The following is a 26,597-nucleotide window of genomic DNA, read 5'->3' as shown; positions in this document are numbered from 1 at the left end:
AGAGTTGTCTCCACACTGAACTCCCCCGTTCTGCCCAGTAAAGAGGATAAATATATCACTCTGCAGCATCTGTTAAAAATTATTCTTAGAGCTGGGTTGATGCAGTGAGGTCTTTTCTGTTCCATGGGTGCTCCCAGAGCTTCAGTTCCTCTGGTTCCTTCCTTGGCCTTCAAAAGTCATTTCAGAAGACAGATCCTTGGTTTGTGTTAATTCAAGAATGGGACTCAACTTGCAGCTTTAGCAGAGCTTCACTGATGAACACCTGCTTGATGTCACAGTAAGTGGCTTTGTTCTAGTAGCTGATGCCTTGCTCCAAACTGGGTCACTACCCAGGAAGGTTTATTTGGGAAGGTCCTAGTGGGATTTTTTTTTGTAGTCATATTCAAGAGATGTCACCTTCTCCACTCCCATTTTCTAGGGAGTGAACAGAAGTACCTGGAGGTGAAGTCTTGGGGGTCCTGTAAGACAGAGCAGGGACGCACAGCTCCACTCAGGGTCCCTTTCACTTTGTGCACATGTGGTTTAAAGTGGGTCTACAAATTAAATATATTTTTATGCAGTACAAGCAAGGGCCAGCGTTGCTGGTTATTCTGCATGGAGCAAGGCTGAAGGAAAGCTTGTTTTTTCCTTGCTGTGTCACTTGGAGTCAGCCCTCTGCAAGTTACTATGTGGAGAGAGAAAATCTGGGGAAGAAACATCCTGGATAAGCTAAGGCTGGAATTTAAGTAGTGTTGTTTTGTACCTATTGTGGTACACATTTGAAAGCCAAAAGAAAAAAGCACTTGTCCAAAGAAAGCTGCAGCCTTTTAAGTTTGGTATTTCATAGGTGTGAAGATGGTTTGTGCACACCAGTGTTCACATATGTGCCCTTAGGTGATGCTCAGAATGAAGGTAAGCTCCTTTTTCCAGCTGTCTGATCACCTGAAATACATTGTGGTGAGAGCTGGTTGTAGCAAAATGGATGCCAAACTGAAGAGCTGCTGAGAAAGATGATTAATCTCGTATTTCAGCACCCTTCTGTGAGTAGGCTGTAGTGCCCTTCCAGTCTTGTTCAGGACCCTTAGTATTGTTTTGCTTAATTGTTCAGTACTATGTAGCATTAATTTTCTGAAAAAATACTGCTTAATATTTATTACAACCATGAATTTTGTGGGTCAAAAGAGCAGACTCTGACCTGTCTGTTGTAGGCTTGAAAACGCAAGCTGTGGTCAGGGGAGCACAGGCTGGATGCTGCTTGTGGAACCAAACCCTGGGGGGTTAGGAAGTCTGAGAGGAAGTTGGGGTTTTTTTAAGTATTTAAACTGTAATGCTGGGTTTTTTTGCCAATAAACAAAAGGACTCAACTCTTTGGGGGCCTGGGAGATCGTTTTTATTTCGGAGAAAGGCACAGAACTGTGGTTAGAGGTGGGCAGGCCGTGTTGCCAGGGTCTCTGAGGGGGGTGAAAGGTGTGAGGTGAAGATGGCGGAGCGCTCACGGCTGAGGCGTTTCCCTGCCTCTCCTTGGGAAAGGCAGGCGGCCAGGCAGCCTCAGGCAGACACTTCCCTTCCACAGGGGCGCAGCCATCGCTCCAGGAACCGCTCTGCGCGGGGCAGCCCCTCACCCGCTCACTGCCGGCGCTGCCCTTCCCCTCGCCCTCACACAACATGGCGGCCGCGGCGCCTTCATGGCGCATGCGCGCTCCCCCTGGCGCCTGCGCGGGGCGGGTCCCATCCGCGCGGCCGGAGCAGCCGTTGGCCATGTGGCGGGTGGCGCGCGGCTGGGCAGCGCGCGGCGTGGCCGTTGCTCCCCTCACAGCGGCGCGCGGGGCGGCCGTTGCTCCCCTCACAGCGGCGCGCGGGGCGGCCGTTGCTCCCCTCACAGCGGCAGCGGGGAGCGCCGGTCCCGAGGGATGGTACGAGCGGCTGGCGCAATCGGAACCCGTCCACTGGGTGGAGGACGGGCTCACGGCCCTGCAGGAGGCCTCCGGGCTGCCCTGGTGGGCCGCCATCGTCTGTGGCGCCGCCTTGCTCCGCACCGCCGTCACCTTTCCGTTAGCCGCCCACCAGGGCCGTCTCCTGGCCAAGGTGGGTCCCCGGGGCCTGAGGGTGGCCGGGAGAGCCTCGCGCTGCTCCAGCGAACCGAGGGAGGAGCTCCGGGCTGGGTGAGGGGTGCGGCAAAGGTGGGGTGGCGTCTGTGGTGCCTCGTCACGAGCCGCTGCCCTATGGACGCTGTGTTCCCTTTCAGTGGTAGCGCTGCCTGTCCGCCTCCTGTGGTGGAGCGAACCGCGGCTCTCAGGGGGGGTTCTGTGGGTGTAAACCCACGTTGGGCCTTCCTCGGCCATGTGAAGTTTAAATAAAGCGGGTGTGCTGCTCCGTGTGTAATTACAAGGTTACGGAGTTGTGTGAGAGGCGGGTGGCCCGTTCAGGGCGTTTCTTGGGCTTTGTTTTAAGTCCTCCGATAAATCTTGAAGTAAATTAATCTCCCGCAGTTTCTACCTATCTGCTTTTCGTCAAAATTGAGTAAAACAGTTGGAAAGAAAGGTTCTGTGCTGCGCATGCAGTGCTGACGGAGCCTTTGCAGTGCTGTGGTATGGGGTGTTACTCCTTTCCTGTGCTGTTCCTTTACCAAGCAAGGGGGACTTCAGGGTGGACCTTCACAGCTTCCAGGAATTGAATCTAACTTGTAATTAGTTGGATTTTCATTTGTCACCTGTGAGAAGGTCAGACTGGTCTTCTGTTTTCTTGCAGGAGGTTCTTCAGTGACCGTCATTTAAAGAGTGTTATTTGAGATTTTCATTAATTTGCGATTTAATTTATATAATTTTTATTGTAGCATGTTTAAAGGTTTTACTTTTTTGTTGTTGTTTATTTCTTGCAGTAATTATAATTTTTTTCTTTTGGTCGCAAAAGTGAATATTGTATATCACTCTTGCATAATGGGATCTCTTCTTGACTTTGGTGACTGCAAATCTGTGTGTCCTGCTGGGCTTTAAATCATTTTGTGGTGGCATTGAAAGTTTTTTGTTAGGTAAAGTAGCTGGTCATGATCACTGTATAAAATCTAATTCTGTGTTTGTTTCATTTAGTTGTACGATAGTATCTTTGTTACTGTGAAGTACTTCTCACTGTATCTTCACATGGTTATTTTGTTTAAAGGTGAAAGGCATTCCCAGACATGAATCTTGCCTTTCACAGTCGTTTTTGATGTCTGGACAGCATCAGGTGGGCAGAGGAAGTGGATGTTACATGTAACTGTGCATAAACATTTTTTCTTTCCTCCAGCTAGTTGGAAAACCTGCAGCCTGAGATTAAAAAACTTGCTGAGCAGCTTCGCTATGAAGTGTCTGTCCGTGCAAAGCAAGTGGGCTGGTCTGAGAAGGTGGCCAGGTAAGGTGGGGATTGTGCATGCCTTATACACCCATTCCAGACTGAGGGGTAGCAGGGGGAGAGTCCTACAAACAAGAGAGAAATTCTGCTGTTGCCCAAAGTTAGATTCTTCTACAACTTTCTGTTTGTACTATTGCCCTTTAGAATATATCAGTTTTAAAGCTCTGAATTTGTGATGGGTTTCTGACTACAGGGCCAAATCCAGGATTGGTTTTATTGTCTTGATCTGTGGCTTAAGTGGTCTTAGCTATGATGGTACCCAAATACTGCAGGAACTCAAGGCTGTGGACTTGTTGATTTATTAGTGTAAGTAAACTGGGATGCTGATCATCACGTGATCGGCTGATTGCATCTGTATGGAGAAATATAGTTCAGGCAAAAAACACCAGGATATTGAAATATCTGATGGGAACAACGGGAAATGGTGCTTATCACAGCAGGGCTAAAAGGTGTGAGGGAAAAGAAGAGATGAATTTAAAGAGGAAGGTATCCTGAAAGTTTTTTGTTGTTTTTTTTTTCTTTCTAAAAGGTTCCACTTTAAGAAGAATCTCCGGAGGATCCTGACGGAGCTGTACATCCGGGACAACTGCCACCCCTTCAAAGCCACCCTGCTGGTGTGGGTGCAGGTGCCCATGTGGGTGTGCGTGTCCCTCGCTCTGCGCAACTGCAGCCTCGGTGCCACCGACCCCGCAGGTCAGTAACCTCACCACACGCTCTGTGCAGTCACTCTGCACTCAGCCACCTCTGCTTCAGTGCTGTTATCCTGTGGATAAAATGCACCTAGCGACACGTGGGATGGTTCTGCCAAACTGAGGTAGCAATTCGTGCTGAATTCCCTGTTTTCTTTAAACTCTCCGTGTAGTTCAGGAACAGTTTTCGGCAGGCGGAGCCTTGTGGTTTACAGACCTCACAGCACCTGATTCTACCTGGATTTTGCCAGTTTCACTTGGGCTCGTGAATTTGCTGATAGTGGAGGTAAGTTAGTGGAGTAAATAAGATGATTGCAACATGATAAGCCTTTTTTATAGAATTGTGAGACAGTATTACCCAGTTATAAAACATGGTAACAGAGATTACCTGTTACAAGCTACAGGATGGTAGCTTGAGATTATCACTGCTTTCTGTGCTTTGGGCAGAACTTGAAAATAACTTCCTTACATGTGAGTGTGGGGGTGTCTTGTTTAAAGATGGCAGATTTTGATGGGATGTGAGTAAGTACTTCATTGGTTTTGCCTGAACCACAGTACAATTTAGCCTTCACCCAGGAGTTTCTCTCAAAAAGGTGTTCTAACAACCTACTTGGGTGTTTAAGCATCTAAAAGCCTATGTGGGATTTTTTTGGCTTGTCTTCCCCCAGTAATTTGTTACTGCCTTGTGGTCAAAACTAAAGATATTAGTCTTAAGATATTAATAAACTGAAAACATCCAGAACTTTTGAAGACTGCTGGGAAAATCAATCAACATAAACAATAAAAAAAAAAAGGTTTAATTTCCCATTTTGGGGGGTACTTTAATGGAAAAAACTTTATTCTTGAGTTTTCTCTTAGATGTTTTCATCAAACTCTAACCCTCTGGTTTTAACTCTTACTCCATTTTTTTCTATGCCATGTGGACTGAGACCATCTTAGAGGAAAACTGCCAGTGACTGTAGACCCAGTTCTGGTTTTGTTCCCTTCTCTACCAACCATTTTGGGTCTGTTTCCTGTTCCTTTCCATGGGGAACTGTGCTTCAGGCTGAGGCACTGGGACTTTGGGATGTGCCCAAGTGATTGCTGAGTACAGTGTTATCTACAAAGGACTGGACATGAACAACATCAAACAAGTTAAAGGGAGATTGTAGCAGTGTGTTCATGGAAACGGGGGATGCAAAGGATGAACAAGAGCTCTGGGTTACAGAAAACCCCACAGCTGCCTTTTTTCTCAGTTCAGTTGTTTCAGAAAAAACCATCATAACTGTGTTTCTCTCCTTTCAGATCTTTGCTTCACAAAAAAAGGAAGTTTCCAGGTTCCAGAAGCTTGCCACAAATTTCTTTCGAATGGTGTCAGTCGTAATGATTCCTGTTGCTGCCACCGTCCCCTCCGTAAGTACAGGGCCTGGCACTCAGGTACTCTGGTGCTGAAAGAGCAGCCACCATGCCTGGTGTCTGGAATGGACCCCATGCTCTGTTACTCTGTGCCCTAAACCAAAGAACTTGTTTTGTCTATGTGTACATTTAAATTCTTAACACATTCCGTTTATTGTTGTCCACAAGGGAAGAATCTGCAAACTTACTGTTCCTAAACACCATTTTTGCAAAGCGGGGCTTGGAAGGGCATTCAGAGCAGGCATCCTTTTTGTTATCTCAGAGCTGTGAGGAAGACTATATAAGGACATGTAAACAAAGGTTTCCTAGTATTTGCTTATTGCAAGAGGAAAACAGTGTAGTTCTTAGATTAGGAAATTTTCTACAGTCTTAAAAAACTTGTCATTTTTACCAGGTGTCCTACTTCTGAATATTTTTGCAGTGGTTAGCAAAAACAACATATCTAGTTGCTTGGCTCATCAGTTTACAGGCTGAAATACAGAAGTTTAACCACATTTGATATTAATTAATTTATGAACTGCTCATCAAGCTTCAGTGTAGATGACTTTTTTCCCCAGAAGAGTTGAGAAAGAGTGAAAAATACATTTGAAATGGAAGCCATTGTTGGTATTGAGAGGAGTGTTTTTAGGTGAGTTACTTTTTTGGCTCTGTACTGGGCGTAAACTGGTTGTGGCTGGGGTAGAGCTGCCTGAAGCTGTGGTGTTTGCAGTGCCCCTTGGGAGCTGAGCTGGGTGCTTGTCTCGTTGCAGTCCATGGCTCTGTACTGGGTGTCCTCCAGCCTGCTGGGACTCTCACACAACCTCCTGCTGCGCTCCCCCGCCTGCCGACGCCTCTGCTGCATCCCAAGGACCAGCTCTGACTCGGCCACTCCTTACAGGGACATTGTGTCTGCCCTGGCTACCAAATACAGGTTTAAGAAGTGATGTCACTTCAGCTGGAGGAAGAGCTGTCCCACCGATGCTGCGTGGGACAATAAAACAAGTGTTTCATTGAAATGTACTTATTTACTGTAAAATGTTGCCTCTGGAATGATATTTATTTTCTGAATAAAGCACTGTCTGACCATAACAAATGATTGTTCTGCACAAATGTGTGTTTATTGGAAAGTTTCATCTCAAGGGTCGTCATTTTGCAATTAGAACAGTCTGGTGATGCAGGTTTGTTTCCTAAATGGTAAGGAATTGTGGGGATTAATATTAAATAAAGCTGTGACCCGTCTAGATTGCCTTCTTGTAGTGAAGCTGCTGTGACCTACGGGCTAGCAAACAGCCAGCTTTGTGGTGAGGGTTGCTGAACTGACACTAGTTCTAGTTTTTAAGGGAACTGGTGCAGGTTGATTGGTAATCAGAGACAGTGGCTTGATATCCAGGTTGGTCACGTGGTAATCTTTGTAACACTTGTGGTATCTGAGTTCCTGTAACTGCACAGCAGCCTAGGTCATGGCCAGGCTCTTGTGCCTGAGATGTGGAGTTCAGAGGAAAAAGTGTCATTTCTGGTGATCACCCGTGAGTGACAACACTCTTATTCCTGACCTCTTTCTCCATGAATAAAATAGAGTAGCAGCTGCTACTTAAAATGAGGCAAGTAGCACCTTGAAAAATGGTAAGAAACCAAATACTTCAACTGTATATCAAATCTCTTTATTAAATGCAAGTCCTAAAGGTAAAGTGCAAATATTTTATGCTTTAGAGGACCCATGCATGGTATTTTTTCATGTAAACAGTGTAAGTAGAGGTAGGAATTTTCTGTGAGGTTATTAAGATTCACATCTCACTTTTCTCTGCATACATCTTGAGTCAGCAGACACTGCTGTGAAACTGCACATGGGTGTCCCTTTGCACAGAAGTCTGCAAGTTGGGGTCTCATAAAAGAGAAGCAGAATTTGGGGCAGAGGGCAAAGCATTGCTTGTACACTTTGCTCACAGGGGGTTGTCATAGTGCAAAGTCAGGATGATTCATGTTTTAACAGCTAAAGTTAGTGGTCTTTGGTAATAGTGATAGTGAAAACAACTGGGACTTTTTTGTCATTATGGATTAATGTTCAGCACTGGAAAGAGAAAAGCAGGTGGAACAGCTTATCAAGGTTTGGTGTGCAGATGGGCAGGGATGTTTTTTCAGAAATACTGTTTGACACTAAATAGTCCTAATTTTCCAAGGGTTGAATCACATGTAGGAAATTGTTTCTAGATTATTTTAGAGAGTATTGCAGATCTTTCTGACTGTCAGTTTGTCTCAGCTGAAGATACTGGAAAAAGAGCATGTGCAAAAGTGAAGTGGATTTTTGGCTGGTAAACTGGCAGGAGGTGGAGCCAGTACTCCATGCAGCTCAAGGAGAAAAGTCCCTTTCAGTTGCCTCAGCATGGTGAGTCTGAAATGGGTTTCAGTGCGGTTAATCTGAAGTAGGTTCCTGTTTCCAGCCTGGGAACAGGGTAAGCTGAAGCCTCTGGGCAGGACTTTAAACCAGGTAAGTCTGTTTTGCAGTAAAAAAATAACAAGGGATTTCTTGGAAAGTGTAAAAAGGGCCTTGAAATTGATGTCTGTGAAGTCTCTCAGGCAGTTTAACAGCTCTGTCAGGACACCAGGTATTGAGCTCATGAAATTAGCTTTTTTGGGTTTGCCAGTCTGAGTCAGTGTCACATTCAAGATGGAAATGCCAGTATAATATAACAGCATTTACAGGCTGCTAGAGAGGAGTGCTGTTGTCTGCCACAGAATTTCATACTTCACCAGTCCACCTGGTTGTTCTTTGTGGTGGTTTTACTGAGGAATCCAAATTCTTAATTCAAAGCTGAGTTAGTAGAGTGGTTTCCTTGAAACGCAAGAATTTTTTCTAGGGCAGAGTGTCATTTTTGGTGCTTTGTTTCTGTGGTTTGTGGAAAAAAAAGAGCTTAAGTATTGCTGCTCTACACAGGGGGGTGCTCAAGCCATGATTTTTGTTGGGCTGTCAGGGCTCTAGAAAGTAAGGCAAGCAGCCTGGCCTTGGTCAAAATGCTTTTTTTCTTGTCTTTTATCATGATGCTGTTTCAGACCTTCAATAGGCCATCCTTTTGCAGCCTACACTGCTTTTCCACCTTGAAGTAACCCCGTGCATAACACTGCTGATCTTGAAAATAATGACAGGAACGTGCTAACTGCTCTCTCTGTGGGCTGAGGATGCCAAAAGGGACTTGGCAGGTGTGGGGACAAATCCCTCTCACGGACAAGTTGTCTTTGCAAAGCCATGGGTTTATGCAGCCGTGTGGCCAGCTGGCAGGAGAACTCCTCTTTCTTTCTTCAGTTGTTACTGTTGGACTACCTGTATTTAATTGATGTGACTTGGTTCTAAGAGCAAGTGAAATGCTCCTCGTTGCTTTGAAACTCCGCATAGTGCTAAGAGTGCAGCAGCTGCTGGTCTCCTAAGTGAGAGCTGCTGCTCTGTTCTTGAAGTTTTGAGGGGCTTTTAAGATAGTATTATCTTAAAAGAGAGGGGAACAGGCCAGGGGGGGGATGTGCATGACAAAAACTGGCAGGGAGAATGTCTTTAATCCCTTTTTTCATTTGTTCTTTCCCCCTCTATTTTGTACATTTAGGACTAGTTCAGGCTGTGATTTTATCGTATTCTGACCAGACATTTCTGGATCTCTGAGCAGTGCAAGCATGCTCTGGATCAAGCCAGACTGTGCAATTGCATTTGTGTCAAATTAGAGGACACAAATACAGAGTTTATGCTGATGCCAGGGCTTTTTCTTGCCAGCATGGTGCCAGCTGTGGGAGGATGGGTGATAACTGCATCTAGCAAAAAGCTAGTCACAGAAAGACACAGGGTGCCGCAAGCCTGAAGCTACAAAGTTACCCTGCCAGAAGGTTTTGAACACATCTAAATCACAAACTCAGTGTAATAGGGGATTGGTGATTTTCTCAACGTGGCTGTGATGGTTTTGGTCAGATTTTGGTGCACACAATTACCCTGTGGTGCTGTGGGCTATTTGTTTGGGTAGGGATCTTTACAGAAGCCTGTGTAAGTTAAACTGCTCAAAACTTTGGCATTTAAGTTGTCTGCACATATCCATATGTTCCTTTATTTAAAAATTAGAGCTTTGTAAACTCATTTGTCTGCCCATTCATGATTTTTGAGTGCCAGGTGACAAAAATGAGGTCTCTGCTTTTATGTAGGTCCATGGTAAAAAATAGCAAGGAAATCTGCAGTGTCATCACCTGTAATGATGAGGAGCTTGAATTCAAGCCATTGATTTTCATTTCATCCTTAGCCTGGTGAATTAAGCCCTGTGGAGAGGTGATGGTTTTCAAATCTGTTCCACACAGGGGGAATCTAAGGACCACGCAGACCTAGTGTAAATCTAAAGAATCTACCAGAACTCACCAGACCTCTGAATTCCAGGCATTATAGTTTGAGCCATTTCATTTAAGGGATTTTTTTTCCTTCAAACCAGTCCCCAATTTTTCCTTCTGATCATTATTTTTGCCTGCCTAGCACAATAGACTACACTGAAGTAAATTATCTCATTTTCTGTCTGTCTGCATTTTAGCTTGTTTGCAGGGTATGAGATAAATCACTTGGACAAAAAAAGTAGTTTGTCCTGGATCATTTGAATGTAATTTGAAGCCCCTGGAAAATAGGAGACAAATAATACTCATTTCCAAGTTTTCAGATGAACAATTAAAGTTTTTATAAAAAGCCAACATGCTTCTGGCAATTGGGAAACATTTTCATAAAAACAAGTAACAAATGTAATTCTGTAATCCTGGAGCAGGCTGATATGCAAGTGATGGAATGTTAAATGCTGGGGAGCTAGTTTCACTTAACTGCATGCTCTGAAATAACCCAAATTGTTTGTGCTGGAGATGGTTCAAAAAAGGTCACTTTGGTGTTTCATAGTTGTCAAATATTTACAGAATGATGGAGGCTTTTGTTCTTCAGGATTGCAGTTCTCCCTGTGTGCCAGATAATCTTTCCTGCTCTGAAAACTGCCCTGTCATTGCAGTCCTCTGATGTTGTAAGGACTGGAGTGTAAGGACAGCCTAGCAAAACTAGCAGTGAGGACTTCTCCCATTTCTTGCATTTTCCACGGGGGAAATTCAATGTATGTAAATGGTTCTGGCTGGCCTGGAAGAGGAAATGCCATCATCAGTGTTTCCAAAAGCTGAGGAGGGAGGAAAGTGAGGATGAGAGTCCTTGTGCCATCCTTCAGGGTGGAAGAATCTGTGTGTCATTTTGTCTGGAACCTGTCCCCTCTGCTCACTCCCTCACACCCTTCCACCTCTCGCACAGGGATACCACAGCGTTCAGCTGTTCCTAGTTTAGCATCCTGCAGATGAAGCCTAGAAGGCATTCCAGTTTTGGAATCTTGTGTTCTGACTTCATGGGACAACTATGGTGTGAGCAAGAGTCTCAGCTACTTGTTTAGATTCCCAGGATTGAAACAAGGCTTTTCTCCTGTACCTAGTGTTCCTCAAACTCCAAGTGTTCCTCTCCTGCCAGTGGCAGATACTCAAATACAAGTATTTTGTATTTTGTTCCTGAAGGTAACAAAATCTTCACCATGGCAAGCGTGACAGAAATTAAATCATCCCAGGACCCCTGGTACTCAAATCCTTCATGGAAAAATGGAGTGTTGTGCCGTATGCTCTGAAGCAAGCTTAGTAATACCAGGTCATCTCAGGCCTGGGGAGAGGTAGGGAAGGAAAACACATTTCCCTTTGCCAAGGACTCTGCCCTCCATCAAGGAAATCACACGTCTGCATCTGCACTTGAACTCTGAAAAGATGTTTTTGGTCCTTGTTAGAGCCTGAGAGCTTGCGATGCTATCACAAGCTGGGTCAGGGCTCAGGAGTGGGAAGTGGAGGGGCCAGAAAGGTTGAAAGGCACTTGGAATGCTGGTGGTACCACACGTGTAACGGGAAGAATGCTGTTAATTAGAAACAAATGCCAGCCTTCAGCAGCAGCCTGTTTGCAGGGAAAGGGCCTGTCAGATCCAGGAGTTTGGGCTTGTGTTTGTTTTGGATTTGCTGTTTCTCAGTGTTGATGAGAAGTGGCATGCAGTTGTTCCAGAGAGAATAGACACAAACCCATGGTAAATGATTGATCTTTAGAAGTGCAAGAGGGTGAGATCTTTGCATCATAGTTAAAATGTACTCTTGCAGCCAACTCAGAGCAAGCCAAGAATTGCTTTTCCATGCTGATCTTTTAGGATGACCTGTTTTACTCTGCACTGAGATGGGCTAGAAATCTTCAGGCAGAGAGACGGTAACTTTTGAAGTGCCTGAGGAGTGAGAAGAGAACAACTGCTTGGCTTTAGGGCTGTGATGGGTAACCGTTTGTTGTTGCATGTGTTTTTCACTTTGGGAACACCTTCTTAGAAAATGGTGAGCTGTGAACTATTTCAAGTCCTACATACATTTGACAGATGTTTGAAGATATTTCTGCTCCTTATTTCTAGGAGTTTCTTTAATACACTGCCAGAGTTACAGGTGTAACTCTGGGTCACTGGGTCCTTATCAGCTTTTGTATGAGCAGGAGATCAAACATTGTCAGAAGGAAGATAGTGAGGGACTGGAACCAGGTCTGCTGGTTCTAGAGTGGTGCCATTTTCAAGGCAGCACTGGTTTTTGTCTGTGATTGCTGTGCAGTCCTTTTCTTATTTAGTTACTGCCTGTGTAAGTGCTTGTTCCAGAGAGTGCAACTCATAATTCTCTTCTATTTTGCAAAGTAAACAACTTCAGATTAATTGGATAATAAAAGCCTTGCTGTGCTTGCATTTTTCCACTTTATATGCTATTACTGGAAGTCTGAGAGATAAGCTTTGTTTGGAAATATTTAGAATAATGGTTTCAGCAATAAGTCCCCAGAGATTGACTATGCACATGGCTCCAATGTTTTAAAATACAGGGTGACATTTTCCCCCTCAGCTGCATTTTATCTTAAAAGAACTCATTGTAGGAGAAAATAGGAGCATTAAATGTGCTTCAGTGCAGCATACCTGCCAGTCCTGCAGGTTCCTGTTGCTCCTTGCCATGGCATGGTGATGGTGAGATGAACCAGTCAAAATTGAACCAAATGTGGCCTTCAGACTGCAAGAGCTTGGAATTCTGGTATGTTTGCTTTTCCAGTGCAGCCAAGCCCCTTAAGGAACAGAACTGAAATAAGTAAGAACAGTCTGGCTTGGGAGTAAGTATATATCATGTTATTTGCTGTCACAAGCTATTTGCCCTTGTGACAATTTGGAGTCTGCATTGAAGAGCTCTGTGGAAAATCAGGCTTATGTCTGTGAGGTGCTGAAATGCAGAAGTGAGGGCTTGACCACAGTGTAGTCTTACACAGATCCTAAAGATTGGGAGAACTAGTTCTGGCCAAATGAAATTTGTCTGATGCTTTGGACTTTTATAATATTTCTCCTCCAAGTTCTGTGAGGTGAGATGATGTTTGCAGTGTTAAATAATGACCCAAGGAGCTGTTGCATTACTGTGCTGGCATTGCAGTGGCTGTAAGCATCCCCAGGTTTGTAACAGCTTCTGACTTTCCTGGTTGTTATTTGGATCAGTGTCACCAGGACCTGTTCTGGGCCTGTTGTCAAAACAGCATTTTCTAGTCCTTGTTGTGAAAATTTTGTGGTCCCCCCTCAAAAAAATGAGTCACATTTTTTCCCCTTGCTATTTGCTCATTTTCTGCTCAGATGGCCCCAGGAACATGCAGCCTCACGACACCTTCCTGCATGCCCCTGGGTACATGACTGGGAGGCTGCAGGACATGCAGTGTGATCTAAGGTGATTTCACTGCAAAGCTGAATTAACTTAAGGGTTTCCCCCCATGTACAAATGCAGAGCCTTTGAAATGCTGATTGTGTGTGTGAGCCAGGATGCTGCTAGTAGTGAGCTGTTTGCTTTAGAGGTAAGAGCTGCCCTGACATCTTTTAGTTTTTTGAATACTTAGTGGTATTGAGAAACCCTCCATGCAGAAAGTGAACTAATTCTGGGATGAATGCAGCATCTGAAGGTCTCAAATAATACAAAATTTGGGGTTTTTTTTCATACTTTTGATTATATTGTGATTTGGAAGAGCATACAGAAAAGAAACATATCTTGTGTTTTATCTGTCTAAAGACTGCCAAAAATATATAAATGATTTAGCAACAAACACTTATTTTTCTCCATAATGTAAGGTTTACAGATGAGCATTCCAGCATTCTTCATAGAATCCTTTTCTACTGTTTCTCTCTAAATACTTCTGTTTTATGGAAGGAAGTTGAGCAAATAAACTGCTCATCATCATAGCTCTTTCCAAAAGTGTAGTATATCCTTCAAGTTGCAAAAGCAGTGCTCTGTGAGGTCAACTTTATTAACTTTGCCTGAAGTTTATCACAGATCAAACCCCTATAGTTTATTTTAGAAAGTCTTTTTACTTTGTTTTGGGAGCCACTGTTCTTCAGATACTCTCTGCAGAAATTTGGACTGTGAGGAACATTCATCTCAGGGTCAAATGGCCATTCTGTTCTATCTTTACCAAACCCATTAAAGATCATGTTGTGCTGGGTAGGGAAGCTGCTGATCTGCAACTTAACTGGTACTCCAAGCTTGCAACCCATGTTGTCTTTTATTGCTAAAATTGAATGTTGGGATGCTGAGTATCTTGGTAAACCCCAGGAAAAGGTAACCTCTAAGCTGCAGAAACAGGATAATATGCTGCTTTCACTGTTTCCACTTTGGTCTGCTCTTTAGGGGCAGTTCTGTGAAATAAAGACAGGTCAGGATTCCTGACTGTGGAGTCTCAGGGTCATGTATGTTATGTTAGGAAGAAACACACGCCCTGACACAGTAGTTGTGTGTATATAGCCAGCATTTGCTTTGGAATATTTTTGGAGGAATTTTTGCCATGCAGCTCGTGTTGCTGCAACAGACAGGGTAAATCTGCTGGTGACTTCCAAGTGAGAGCTTCATGCTCAGGAGCTGCTGCTGTAATTTATTCCTCTTATTGTTTTCTAATGTAAGTCTTCAAATGGCCTGCACATGTTCTGCAGTTTCAGCCCTCCAGTTATTTGTGTGTCTGTAACAGCTGCTTAACCCCTTCTCACACCATTCTAATAGACTGCTCAGACTGTTATGGTCACTATTCACATGAAAGAAAACAAATTGGGTTTTGCTTGAACTATTAAAAAGCCTCTGCCAAAGGCCAGATTCTGGTGCCAGGAAAGCTTTGGTTAGGGAGAGGACAAACAAAATTATTTAGGAACTTTGAAATGCAAGTTTCATTTATAGCACCTTCTCACCATGAAGACAGCTGTGACCAAGCCCTTTTTTGGTCCCAGAAGTACATGTGAACATGCATGTATCTTTGTTGTCATGATGGTTGTGTGGCTCATTCCATTGTTTTAGCTTGTGGACAAATTTATACTTCAAACAGTTCCCACTGCTTGTTGGAGTCACTCTCTAGATTGCTACATCAGGAGACACTGCTGCTACTCTCCCTGCAATGGGACACCCTCCAACAGCTCTTTGAGTCAAGTGTGCTTTGATACAATTGTTCCCAAAGAAAAAGGAGCTGCTCATAGAGATAAAAGATTTAGCAAATATATATATTTTATATATATATATATATGTATAAATATTACCATAGTGGTTAGCAGCTGTTCCTGTCTTGCAAACCCATGCAGCTTTTTTCTGTTTCATTCCAGTTCTGCCTGGGTGCACAGGCTAATTGATGTCCAAGGACTGTCTCAGCAGCATCCAGGTATGCTCACATCCAGACTGGGCTGTACAGTGGCTTTTTTCATGCTCTGACTGCTTGAGGAGTGATTGGTTGTTAAGCAGTAACCTGGACTGCACTCCATGCTTCTCTTTAACTGTTCCCACAGATACCATCAGCTTTTGCTACACCTTATGCAGGATTTGCCCTTTACTTTTGGAGTCACAGTCGTGGAGTTTACGGCATTTACGTGTGATTTGGGGGTGATACACAAACGAGTGAAATTGTAGTATTAGGGCAAATACAATGCTGCTTTATCTGAAGAATATCTGTCTTCAGTGGTGCCTGTTGGGGATGCCTCTGCTACATGTGAGAGGCCTGGCTGGAGACAGCACAGCCTGCTTGTGTTTTGGGCAAAGTTCTAGAGTTGTTTCTTCCCAACTTTTCGAACTCTACTTGGAATCTGTTAGGTTACAATGTATGGTCAGATCTTTGTCAAGAGAAAGGACTTGTGGATCCTTACTGCTGGGCAAAATAGAACATTTTGTTGGCCAGCTGTGAGAAGAGGAGGAGCCAGCATGGTATCTTCCAGCTCTACCGTGGAGATACTGGCATCTGCTCACCACAATTTTACTGGACTCCTTGGGACCCAAACAGGAAGTTCTAACATGCCATTTTTGATCTTGCAGTTTTCTTTGTGCTGCAGAGAGAAAAAACTGATGCACTCAGCTAAATGTTGAATTTGCTGTGGGAATTTGCCTTGGCTGATGTGGGTTTTAAGACCTGTTGGTTCATTTGCAGGTCAAGGAACATTTATGTAAGAGTTGTCAATAACATTCCTGTAGCTTGGCCAGTTGAAAAGGCGCAGTGCTGGTTTTTCTTCTGAGTATTCCATTTTTGCATGGATCCTTTTGACTTCCAGCTGACCAGTGAACTCGGGTTTCAACTCTGAAGACAGGGTTGCAAAGCAACGTGCATTATGAACTGCTTTCCCTTGATTTTACCACCACAACCACCCTCTTAGTGAGGGTTCACCCAAGCCCACTCTCAAAGAGTTTCCAGCTGGGATGGAACATGAAGGTGAGGTTTGCCTAAACTTGCCTACGTCCAGCTATCTGCTGTTACAATTTTTTGATGCATCCAAACATTCTGGAGACACCAGATGTGAGAAAGGTCCCATGTTCTGTGTGTGTAGTTGCTTCTCTCCACTGAAGACTCTGCAGTATGTTGGTATTTTGAGTATTTTTCTCAGTTTCTCTCTTACTTGCATCTGTACATATGCTCACAGCATTTGCCTCATCTCAAATCCATTAAAAAAAGCTCACCCTGATAAAATCCATTTAAAAACATCAGGTTAGGGAACATTTTAGCCCCTCTATCCCATGCAGAAAGGTGGGCTCAAGGGTGATTTACCTGAGCTGCCTCATGTGACTTAGAGCAAGAGAAAAAGCAAATGTCTCTCCACACTTTTCTTACACTGAACACTCTTCCTCCCTCTTCCATACACAGTTATTTCATGTATGTGCACAGAATTCATGTTTGGTTCGTGTAAAGCTGAAGGAGAAGGAAAACTGGGGACACATTGCAGCCTCCTCATTAGCTGCTACTTACCAGGGTTCCAGATTTCATAGGAGCACTTGAAGGAAAGCTACTTTTAATCTTATTTTCCTCCTTTTCTATATTGGCTTCTTTTTATTATCCCATTATGTTTTATTATTGGATTATATTATAATCTTTATTGAGAGATTTCAAATGTGAACCATAATTTAAAAAAACAAAGAGCTGTCCCTTGCTGTTGTTTTTCCAGACAAGTGGTGACGTGCAAGTGGCAAATACAGAGGAAGAGGGCAGAGGTAGTGGCAGGTGTGGAGGTGTTTGGCAGTCCTTCAGCATAGCTGTGTTTCCTCTTTTCACTTGTGTGTCATTTTTCTGTCTGTGTTTTACCTTTTACCTGTAAGAGCTCTAACTGCTATATTTTGCAATTGTTTGGGAAAAAAAAAAAAAAAAAAAAAAAAAAAGAAGCAGAAAGATGACGGATACTGTCTTTTTGTGTGAAGGAAGCCCTGAGTGGTGGAAAAAGTTGTTTGTAAAACTCTGAAAAAATCTGCATTGACCTTGAAACATGTTTGGACTTTTATCTTATTACAATTCTTGCAGTTATACCTGGGGTGAATTAATCTCTTCATTAGCCATGTCTGACTGCTCAGGCAAATGTATCCTGCAGCTGTGTGAACATTCTGACACTGGGTTTGTGCAGAGATGTCACCATTTCTAATAGTACATCCCAGGGGGCAATGAAATCTTTTCACTGTTGAAGAAAATACATTCTGGCTTGAAGTGGAGTTTAAAAACACCAGTGTACCAAATGCATTCTTTTGCCTAAATGCTTACACACAACTCTGTCTATGGTCTGCTTGGCTCTCTCTCTCCTTTTGGATTTCTGAGGAGTGTTCATTGTTATTTGTGCTCAGACTGATGGCTGCTTTTCATTCTTGTTTACTCACCTACACACAGAAATGGCCACGAATCTTCTTCCAGTGTGCTCTGTTGGAACCTGAGCATTTCCATTTTGAAGAAGGTGCTGCCTCTTGCTGTGGCTGCCATTTACTATAGAAACTGGTGGTTTACAAATGTTTGAAAGTGCTTTGCAGTTACACATAGATAAGTAAAATAAGCAAACAGGACTGTCACAGCCATCCAAACCCAGAGGCACAGTCTCTGAGCTGGTATGAACTGGGTGGGCTGACTTTCCTCCTGCAGCATCTCCCTGTGCATCAGATAGGTGCCAGGTGGAAGTGGGGGTGCCCAGGGTAGCATTCCTGAGCTAGAGAGAACCAGTGAGTGGGACTGGAGTGCTCACAGCTTGGCTGTTCTGTCTCTGCCTGCTCCCTGTGTCCTTTTCCTTCTTGTGGCTGCACTGCTCTCTGTGCTGCACAAAGGGGAAGGAGCAGGTGAGTAGGAGTGTGGCAAACCATCACCCTGTGAAATGCAGACCAGCTGCTGTCAGGCTGGAGGGCAAATCAGGAAGGTTTCACAGGGACTGCTTCTGGAAGAACATCGTGTTCCAAGGCATCCATATTCCTGCCCCTTTATTCCTTTCTCACCAGCATTCTCTAACTGAAAGCTCTTTTTCCCTCCGTTGAGGCTCTCTTCATAATATTTTCAAAGAAATTGGTATTCCAAAAGTATATTGAAATCCTTCAGGATTTTGCATATCTGGATTATGCAAATGGCATCTCGGTCACCTGGACTCCCCTGTCTTCATTGTGTTTGTGTGTATTGGTGATTCTGTTACCAAAGTCTGGTTAGAAGTGATTGGCTATACTATTGGAGCAGTAGGTGGAGGGAGAATAAAAGGCATTTAACCGTAGAGAGAGCCCCCAGAGAATATATTATGCACAGGATGTACAGAAGGCAATAAACTGCTGGGCTCTCTTTCCCTCTGTCATCTGAAGGAATGTCATGAAATGTGTTAGTTATTATGAAGAAAGGCTCTAGCTCTGTTTGGTCACCCTATATGTGTGCTAGCTTAAAGAAAAGCTGTGGGCTCGCTGATGATCTCATAGTGATTCCCTGGCTGTAAAAGAAAAAATGATGGCTTTTAATTGTACTGTAGTAGAAACTCATGTTGGTATCACATGTGGCATTTGTTGGCAAGTTTAGCAGTAAACATTGCCTACCAGAATACCAAGTCCCTTCCTCCAGATCTTCCCTGTGGTTTAACCATGGCACTTAGAGTGCTGGTGCTTTACTGAGGTCACTTTTCAGTTACTGACTTCACTGGCAGCTTAGCCAGTTCTTTATTTGGTTAGTGACTGGCATTGCCATACAATCAAACCCCACCATGATACCAGAGATTTATGATACATTGTTTTTCTGCAATTCCAAACCTGGCTGGGGGATGCCATAGGTGGTTTAGTTGCTTCGTAAGTGCAAACTAGAAAAGGGTTCAGTTTAAATTCAAAAGAAAGGAGGGAACACCATAACCCAAACTTTACCCATTCTGGGCCTCTTTTTCATTTGAATTTGCTTTAATATTTGTAACCAGGTCCCAGACAGATTTGCTCTCTATTTGTTGCAGTGTACAACTCTCCCTCTGAGTTTAGTGGGGAACAGGGGGCCTGCCAGGGACAATCTGCTTCTGTGTACTTCAGTCACTTCTTGACTGAAGAGAGTGCTTTCCATTTTTCTGGGTGGGTCCCTTCTGGTTTTCTCACAGTAATGGAGAAGGGAATTTGGATTTTGAAGAAAAAAAACCTCACCAGTATCTTCTTTAGACTGAAGAAAGTCCATAAACTTGCTGCAGGGCCTTTCTGGCTGAGCAGGTTAAAACTGCTGCTGCTCTCTGTGCTTGTCCTGCTGTGCCGGGCTGCCCTGGCAGAGGATGCCTGCAGGTAGCCTCTGTGTCCATCTCTGGAGCCCCATCAGCCTCCCACTGGGTTCCAAACTGAAACAAGCAGCTTTCCAAATATTTTGAAGCACCCCAGTGAACCTTTTCTCAAAACCACTGAGAGAGTGAAGTGCCCTTTACTGTTTAATATACTTTTCTGAGCCAGCTGCAAATTCTTTCCTTTTATTTTTTTCCTGCAGCACAGTTTGGGAGCTTCTGTAGGACAGGAGCTTTAATTCGGAGTGCAGTCAGTGCCCAGAAGAGGGCAGCCCTGCCCCGAGGAGCAGGAAGAGGGAGGGCTCGCAGGAGAGTAGAAGGATGTTTTTCTTTGTCATGCTAGAAGAGAGTCAGGAAGGATGCACCTGATAACACCACAGGGGGTGGGGATAAAAAGCAATTGTTGTTCAAGAAGCATTTAAAAGATGAGATTTCTTTCCTTTCAATGAGATCTGGTTTGGTTTTTTGGGTTTGGGGTTGGTTTTTTTCCTGTTTTGTTCTTAGAAATTCAGTTTATAATTAAAGATGACAGTAACCACTTCCATCAAGACCTTACCTGCCCTTGGTGTATTCAAACAGAGTAATCTGACTGGAAATAGCATGTGAGTACTCTGTGTTTGCTGGCACGTTTTCAAGAAAACCATCCTGCTGGATTGATTGGTGCAGGTCTCTGGCTAATCACCCACACTTGATGTTTGCTAGAGATGTCCTAGTTTTTAGAAGACCTGAATCTCCTCTGCAGGAGCACTGAGAGTGGTTTTTTTCACTTGGTTTATCCTGTTCATTCAGTTTAGTCCCAAAACCCAGTTTTTTGGGACTCACAGTCGTGGAAACCAAGTGTAGGAGGGGGAGCTTGCAAAGTAGGGATGCTGCTTGTACTCTGTGGGATTAAAAGGAAGCTGTGATGTAGCAATGCTAAAACTCTGACAAACAGAATGATTCCAGGTGTTCCAAGTTCACTGATCCCAGACAATGCTTTATTTAAGAAATCAGGTAACATAGTTAAGAGGTCTTTTTTGTGCATTCAGCTTTTTTTTAATGGTTTTAAGATTGGCATTTATAAGTTTCAATGTACTTTATTAAAAGAATTAATAGCTCTTAATTTAAAATCTATTTAAGACTTGGTTATTGAAGAGTTCATTAGGAGGTTTTATTTTCATATTTTAACGGAAACAAATGATGAGTGAATCTTTTCTTAAGGTAATAATTTGCAGATACAAACCAGAATCTAAATCTTTGCACTAAAGAGGGGTTCCTTCTTTCTGAATGTTGGGGTTTTTTTTTAATCTGTGGTGGTCTAGATCAGATTCTTTGGTAAACCCCTGGAGTAGTGGGCATACACCAGACGCTGCTTCTCAGCCAAGGGACACTTCTCTCTGCATCAGGTGTTTGCAGGATCAGCAAGCCCATGGCCAAGAGAGTTGAAATTCCTGCAGCAGATCTGATTCTGTATGATTTGTGTCCCCTCTTGGGCACTTTTAGGTCCCCACCTTGGCAATGTGGGGATTCTTTGTGCACTTAGACTGTGATAGATTACTCTGATTGTCATGGATAAATTATCTGTCTCTTTTTAACTTTGCCTTTGGGCTGGGGTAATGAATTCACAGTGGTCAGTCCAGACTGTGAGAGAGTTTCTGCCAGGCTGGTCTGGAGTGGGGAGGTGGAACTGGAGCAGTGTTTATCTGGGTTTAGTTTTGTCATTGGGCAAGAGGCAGGTAAGGGGCAGCTGTTGGAGAGGGGGGAAATGGTTTGTCTTTGGCTGCAGAGCCAGTGCCAGTAGATCCTGTCTAGTGCAGCCATGGGGCTGCAGGACTGGTGAGCAGGAGGGACAGTGAGGTTCAGTTCCATGGCTGTCATCTCTGTCTCCTGTTGGGGCATTGGCTGCAAAGACAGAACAGGAGAATATGCTACCAGAGATTTGGGATCATGATGCATCCATAAAGCAGGGGCAAATAATGTTGGTGTTCACTCTGCTTCCTCCTTATTGCCTTGCTTCTCTCATGTTACTCAGTTTTCTGGAGTAAAGAAATCTGTGTGAGACTTAATTGTTGCTGTATTGATTTCTCTCTGCCAGTGAATTCACTGCTTGGTAAGCCATACCTGGCCAGGAATGATGCCATAAACATCTGCTGTCTCTGGCAGTCCTATCAGGAAATCTAAGCATCAGTCACATTTCAATCATACTTTTTATTTCTCAGCAAGAAATGTTTCATGTATTAAGGATGGAAATACTTTTCTGATTATCACATTATATTCTTTACCTGATGTCTCTAATGTAGAGCAAAGTTTCTGCGTCATTCCAAGCGATTTTCTAACCTCTGCTAGATCATTTAGCAAATGTAGTCTACAGAAGCCGTTAGCTCAGCCAGAAAAGATATTTTCCTCCTTCCACAGCCTGGTGTTTTTACCACTCTCCAGAAAGAACACAGCAACTAAATCTTGTTGCGAGGAGTCAAAACTGTCCTGGCCAAACAGGCAGCCAAAGTTTTACCTTTCTGTCTAGCTAATGTTTCTGCAGTAACAATTCTTTAAAGCAGGGATTCTTTACTGCAAAGGGGCCTCTTTGGAGTGCTGTAATTCTCAGGCCTTTGTAAAACAAATTTATATGTTGGGAAGAAAGCTGTGTCAGCTAACGAGAGAAACTTGGAAAGTGGGTTTTAGTCAGTATATTTCTCTGACTTCAGTTCAGCAGGGCTATGAACCTGCCTGAGGATTTCACTTCCAGATTGTAGCAAAAAAACTCTGTGTCCAGGTGAGGAAATAAATGGGAGTGTATAGAGTAGATACAAGGTGCTCTGTGTTTCTTCTTCTGTATGATGATGCTAAGCATCATTTTTTGGTTTCAAAAATACAGGTGTCATAAGTGCAGTTATGTCCTAGGTCTGCCTGTGTTTAATCTGAGCATCAAAACTTCCAGTGAGGGCAAAGCCACACATTTTGTGAGACCACACATAAGAATATAAATTTGACTGCAACTCCAGGAAGAAAGTTTCAACCCTAATTGAGTTTACACACTGAGTGAGGAACAGTGAAATAAGAACAAGAAATGAGACCTGGAATTGTAAGTCTTCTCTGTGTTTGTGCTTGTGGTATCAAGCAATGTACTGAAAGTCTGGAACCTTTTTAGAAACTTTTTGTTTGAAATGACGTTGCTAAGCAGAATTGTTTGGAAAGGCAGCATAAAGCAGTGTTCCAAAACAACTCCTGTCCTCCCTCAGTACAGCCTGTCCCTGAAGCTCTTGGTAAAGGTGAGAGAGAACCAGAGATGATGTGCAGTGATGTAGCTGTGTCATCACTGGTACTGTACAAATTAACCTGAGCCTGAGCCTTAACTCCCTCTCTGAAATAACCTGGGAAGTGGATGAGAGAGAGAATTCTTCTTTTCTACCCTGAGGATCTGGCTTGATTGCTGGAGCTGCCTCTCCATGCTCTTGCCAAAGATAGCAGAGGGTTTTTAATGGCCACACCCATTTAGGATTGTGATTTTATGTCTCATCCAATAAAGGATAGAACAAATGTTGTTATGTTTCAGAAAAATACAACAAGCATGGTTAATACTTCCAAAACTAACAATCCTTTGGAAAAATAACCATGTTGTGGGGAGTAGCAGTCTGGACTCCTTTATTAGTGCAATGCTTTTGCATACTGTAACTGTTATTAATTTCATTAGTATTGATTGTACCGACTCCAGTTATAAAACATGTACCATCTTACTCTTCTGTTTGTTTTTTTCTTAAATTTTTTTTATGCCTTGTATTCCATTACAAATTCCAGCCTGCTGTAAGGTGACTCTTGAGACTGGTCCTGGCTGGTTGCTTTGGTGTGTTCCATCCAAGAGATAATAGTGAGGCTGCTGCTGAGTCCTTCTTCTCTGCTCCTTGTACTTCCCTGTGATTTGTAAACTCTGCAGCAGGAGCAAATTGTCTGAAGCACAAGGGTACTTTTAACAACCCCGAGGCTGTTAAAACCCATCTGTTTGCTTAGGGATGTGTCTGATTTTGCCTGAAGAATCCCTGTTAATTGATAAAAACCATCAGATGTAAGCAGCAGGGTTTATGCAGTGTTTCTGCCACTTATATTGTTGCCTAGTTAAAAGTTTGGGGTTAAACTTCTTCGATGTACAGAATTGCTTTGTTAACTTACAACAGAGAGGCTTCTGGAGTGGTTTCCAGCCTTTGCTGCAGACTTGTGCAGGCATTCCTCATCCTAGAGAGAGCCTGAATTCCAACAGGCACACACCATTAATAAAAGCATTCTCAATTTCTGAGATTATTTTGTGTGTGTGTGTGTGAGAGAGTTTTAGCTTTGCACTAGCCATCTTTATTTGCACGGCGTGCCTGGTTAGAGGTTTCTTGGTGTCCTCACAAGAACAGCCCCAAAACCAGCCAACATGCTGATTTAGGGCCTAGGGTATTATAACTGTCCCCAGGCTCCAGCCAACATCATGAAACCACAAGAATCAAACAAACAATAGGATTTGTTTGCTAAAAGACATTCTTTCCTGACCCTGAAGGCTGTCATTTGTTGTACTTTAGAGATGGATGTGGGAGGGGGGAGAATCCCACTGGTTTGAGTCCCATCTGAAGGGAAGGGCTGAGCACTGGGCAGTGGGGCTGGTGGGGCAGCACAGCTTTACAGGCTGGGACCTACAGCTCCCCAAAGCAGCCTGCACAAGCAGCTCAGGAGTTGGTAGCCAAGATAGTCCTGACTACCTGAGGACTGTTTTGTCTGTACAGCTGATAAAAGAAGCCCCTATCTTAAAGACACATGTAGAAATTTATTTTAAAAGAAAATTGTTTTCCCAGAAGCAAATGTAGTTTAAATTTCTTGTCCCATTTCAAACAAAGTTGAAGGCAAACGTTGTTGGGACAAAATCCAACCAGTCTTAATGAACCATAGTTTTTGTACAGTTCAAAAAACCTATCGTATGTAATTCTCATTGCAACTGAACACCCAAAAGGAATTTAAGCAGCTGAAAGTTTTAGTGTTTGTCTTCGGTTTTGTTTTTTAAAAACATCTAATTGGTCCTTTCAGGTGTCAAAAATCCATGGAACGTGAAGGAAATAAGGGACAATTAGCAATAGCTTCAGTGGGGTGACACTTAAAAGAATCAACCTGACTACAGCCTTTCCTATCTTAAAATTTGAGCTGAAATTTTAAGAACTTTTCTATAAGGTCTTAGGAAACAAGGGCTACAGTTGATTTCCTTAGTATCAAGCACAGATGAGCAGTCCTGAGGCTGACAGGTAGATGCTTTTCATTTCCCTTGCAGTCTCAGTGTAGGCCACTAAGCTGGCATATTGGGCATTTGGTAGTCTTGCAACTGTTAAGTCATGCAAAGTCTGAAGAGCTTACAACCTAAAATACTTTAAAATAATGGTAAAACACTGAGAACAAAGCTTGCAGAGTTGTACAGGAAAAGTCATTGGCAAGGCATGCTTTTTGTCTTATAAAAAGCTTTAAAATTTAGAGGTACCAATAAAATCTTCAGAAAAGAAAAAGAAAAGAAAGATTGGCATGAGAGTCTGGTGTGGAACCAGCATTTCTTGGCTGTGTACAAATTCTTTCAAAGAAACATTTGGAAAAGTTCTTTGCAGGATTTTTATTGTGTTTTTTCTTCATCAGTTTCATTGCCAAAATAATTCAGTGTGGGCTGAATACTTGCTCTCTCTTTTATTCTCTTTAAGTTCTTTGACATGAGCATCTTGTCTCAGAAAAAAAAGCAACTTTTATCTATCAGACAATTCAGGCTCTTTATGTGGAGCATAATGGCAGCAACTGTAAGGTGCTGTAATCCAGGCAGATTTCTGGAGGCTTTGGACCAGGGCTGTACATCCTGGGGCTCAGGAATCCCATTCCTGCTCTGCCATGACAGGGCTGGCTGCTCCCTGGCTAGGCAGTACAATTAGTGAGGGTGGCAGAAGAAATCCTGACTTTGAGACATCCCAGGAGCTGCAGAATGAGTAAAACCTCTTAAATATCAGTGGTTAAAGTGGTTAGTGATTCATATGGCACCAAACCCAGTAATAATTTGGAATTTCTGTTGAGCAATGATGTATTTTTTTAGAAGAGTTGCATTAGTAGAAGAGATAATTGTCCCATCTGGCCTGGTATCTCTGTTCTGGATGCTTTAAATCTAGGTGTTAATCTCCCTTTCCTCAGTATTCTGCTAATTATCTAACACTCTAGCCATGGTGGGGCTGGAGCAGAAGGGATTTCTTTCTGATCCCAGCTGGTGATCAGCTTATGCCTTGATCAGAAGGATTGATAGCCCCAGAACTTCTTACAGAAGTTAACAGCAGTTGATATTTATTCCTTTTCATAATGTAAATTATATTTATGTTTTGCAGATATCAGCCAGATGAGGTGGAATCTTCCAAATATTCCAGCAGCTTTTCAGAATTTGCCAGCTAATTAATCTCAGTAGCCTAACTCACTCTTCTGCAAGTCCTGTGAATTTGTTTAAACCACAGCTGAGCAGATCCTCTCATAATGGTAAGATCTGAATCTTTTCACCCATAATGACTGAAGTCCTATTATGTCTAATAAGGTCGACCCCAATCCTCCCACACACAACACGAGTGCTCCCTCTGTACACATTTCATTCAGTAATATTCTTCTCTCTAAAAAAGTCTCTTGATTTTCTGAGTATGCCCAGCTCTGAAATTTTTGTGGATAATACGAGCAGCACCATGAGCACTTCTTTTATTTGCTGTCTCAGTTCAAGAAGGACACACAAAAGTTGTGATGGTTCTTTGTTGGTCTATAAAGGCTCCAGGAGTTTTTTCACAGGTGCCTTCAATTGGTCTAGAAAGTCATTGGTATTTGGGATTAAATATTTTTTATTTCAAGGCTGGGATCTTTTTACAGAAGCAAGTTCTTGATCTCCCCTTCTAGTTTTCTAATGCTCTCACTTCCTCCTGTTTTTTGGATTCCTTCCAATCTACTCTTAGCAGCAGCTGTGGCAAAATGTGTATCTTCATTAAGCTCATTTTGTAAATCATTTGTGCTCAGTCCCTTTTGAATACTGAAATGACATTCTGATCACTGTTGTCTGTTCCAGATGAATAGCCAGTATGTCTGG

General features: G+C 43.2%; 2 protein-coding genes across 4 annotated transcripts in view; both read left to right on the top strand.

The window, feature by feature from the left end:
- The first annotated feature begins 1,629 nt into the window (after window positions 1–1,629).
- On the top strand, window positions 1,630–6,522 carry COX18 (cytochrome c oxidase assembly factor COX18). Of its 2 annotated transcripts, XR_011725914.1 has the most exons (7): window positions 1,630–2,064; window positions 3,266–3,366; window positions 3,896–4,059; window positions 4,229–4,341; window positions 5,340–5,447; window positions 6,008–6,078; window positions 6,200–6,331. XR_011725914.1 is itself a non-coding variant. In XM_071744181.1 (6 exons), the coding sequence occupies exons 1-6, from the start codon at window positions 1,645–1,647 to the stop codon at window positions 6,371–6,373; spliced, it is 1,080 nt and encodes a 359-aa protein (XP_071600282.1). In that variant the 5' UTR covers window positions 1,630–1,644; the 3' UTR covers window positions 6,374–6,522. The 2 variants fall into 2 exon arrangements, 1 of the variants encoding a protein (XP_071600282.1); XM_071744181.1 differs by lacking the exon at window positions 6,008–6,078 and having other exon boundaries at window positions 6,200–6,522.
- An 8,627-nt stretch (window positions 6,523–15,149) lies between these two features.
- ADAMTS3 (ADAM metallopeptidase with thrombospondin type 1 motif 3) overlaps window positions 15,150–26,597 on the top strand; it is a 149,493-nt gene continuing 138,045 nt past the window's right edge. Inside the window, exons 1-2 of one of the 2 annotated variants that reach the window (XM_071744173.1) lie at window positions 15,150–15,171; window positions 25,864–26,008. The gene's annotated coding sequence lies outside the window, so the exon portion shown is untranslated. The remainder of the gene's footprint in view (window positions 15,172–25,863; window positions 26,009–26,597) is intronic. The other variant, XM_071744174.1, reaches the window with a different exon arrangement.

Source organism: Heliangelus exortis, chromosome 4, assembly GCF_036169615.1.
Source record: "Heliangelus exortis chromosome 4, bHelExo1.hap1, whole genome shotgun sequence".
NCBI classification, from domain to species: Eukaryota; Metazoa; Chordata; class Aves; order Apodiformes; family Trochilidae; genus Heliangelus; species Heliangelus exortis.
This window is presented reverse-complemented; position numbering and strand designations above follow the sequence as displayed.

What these genes read in the sequence shown, in the direction of transcription:
- COX18 (XM_071744181.1), top strand. Translation starts at nt 1,645, where the DNA reads ATGGCGGCCGCGGCGCCTTCATGGCGCATGCGCGCTCCCCCTGGCGCC. An exon ending in TGGTCTGAGAAGGTGGCCAG is followed by an intron (nt 3,367 to 3,895) that starts GTAAGGTGGGGA and finishes TCTTTCTAAAAG; the next exon opens with GTTCCACTTTAAGAAGAATC. An exon ending in CGGTGCCACCGACCCCGCAG is followed by an intron (nt 4,060 to 4,228) that starts GTCAGTAACCTC and finishes CTCTCCGTGTAG; the next exon opens with TTCAGGAACAGTTTTCGGCA.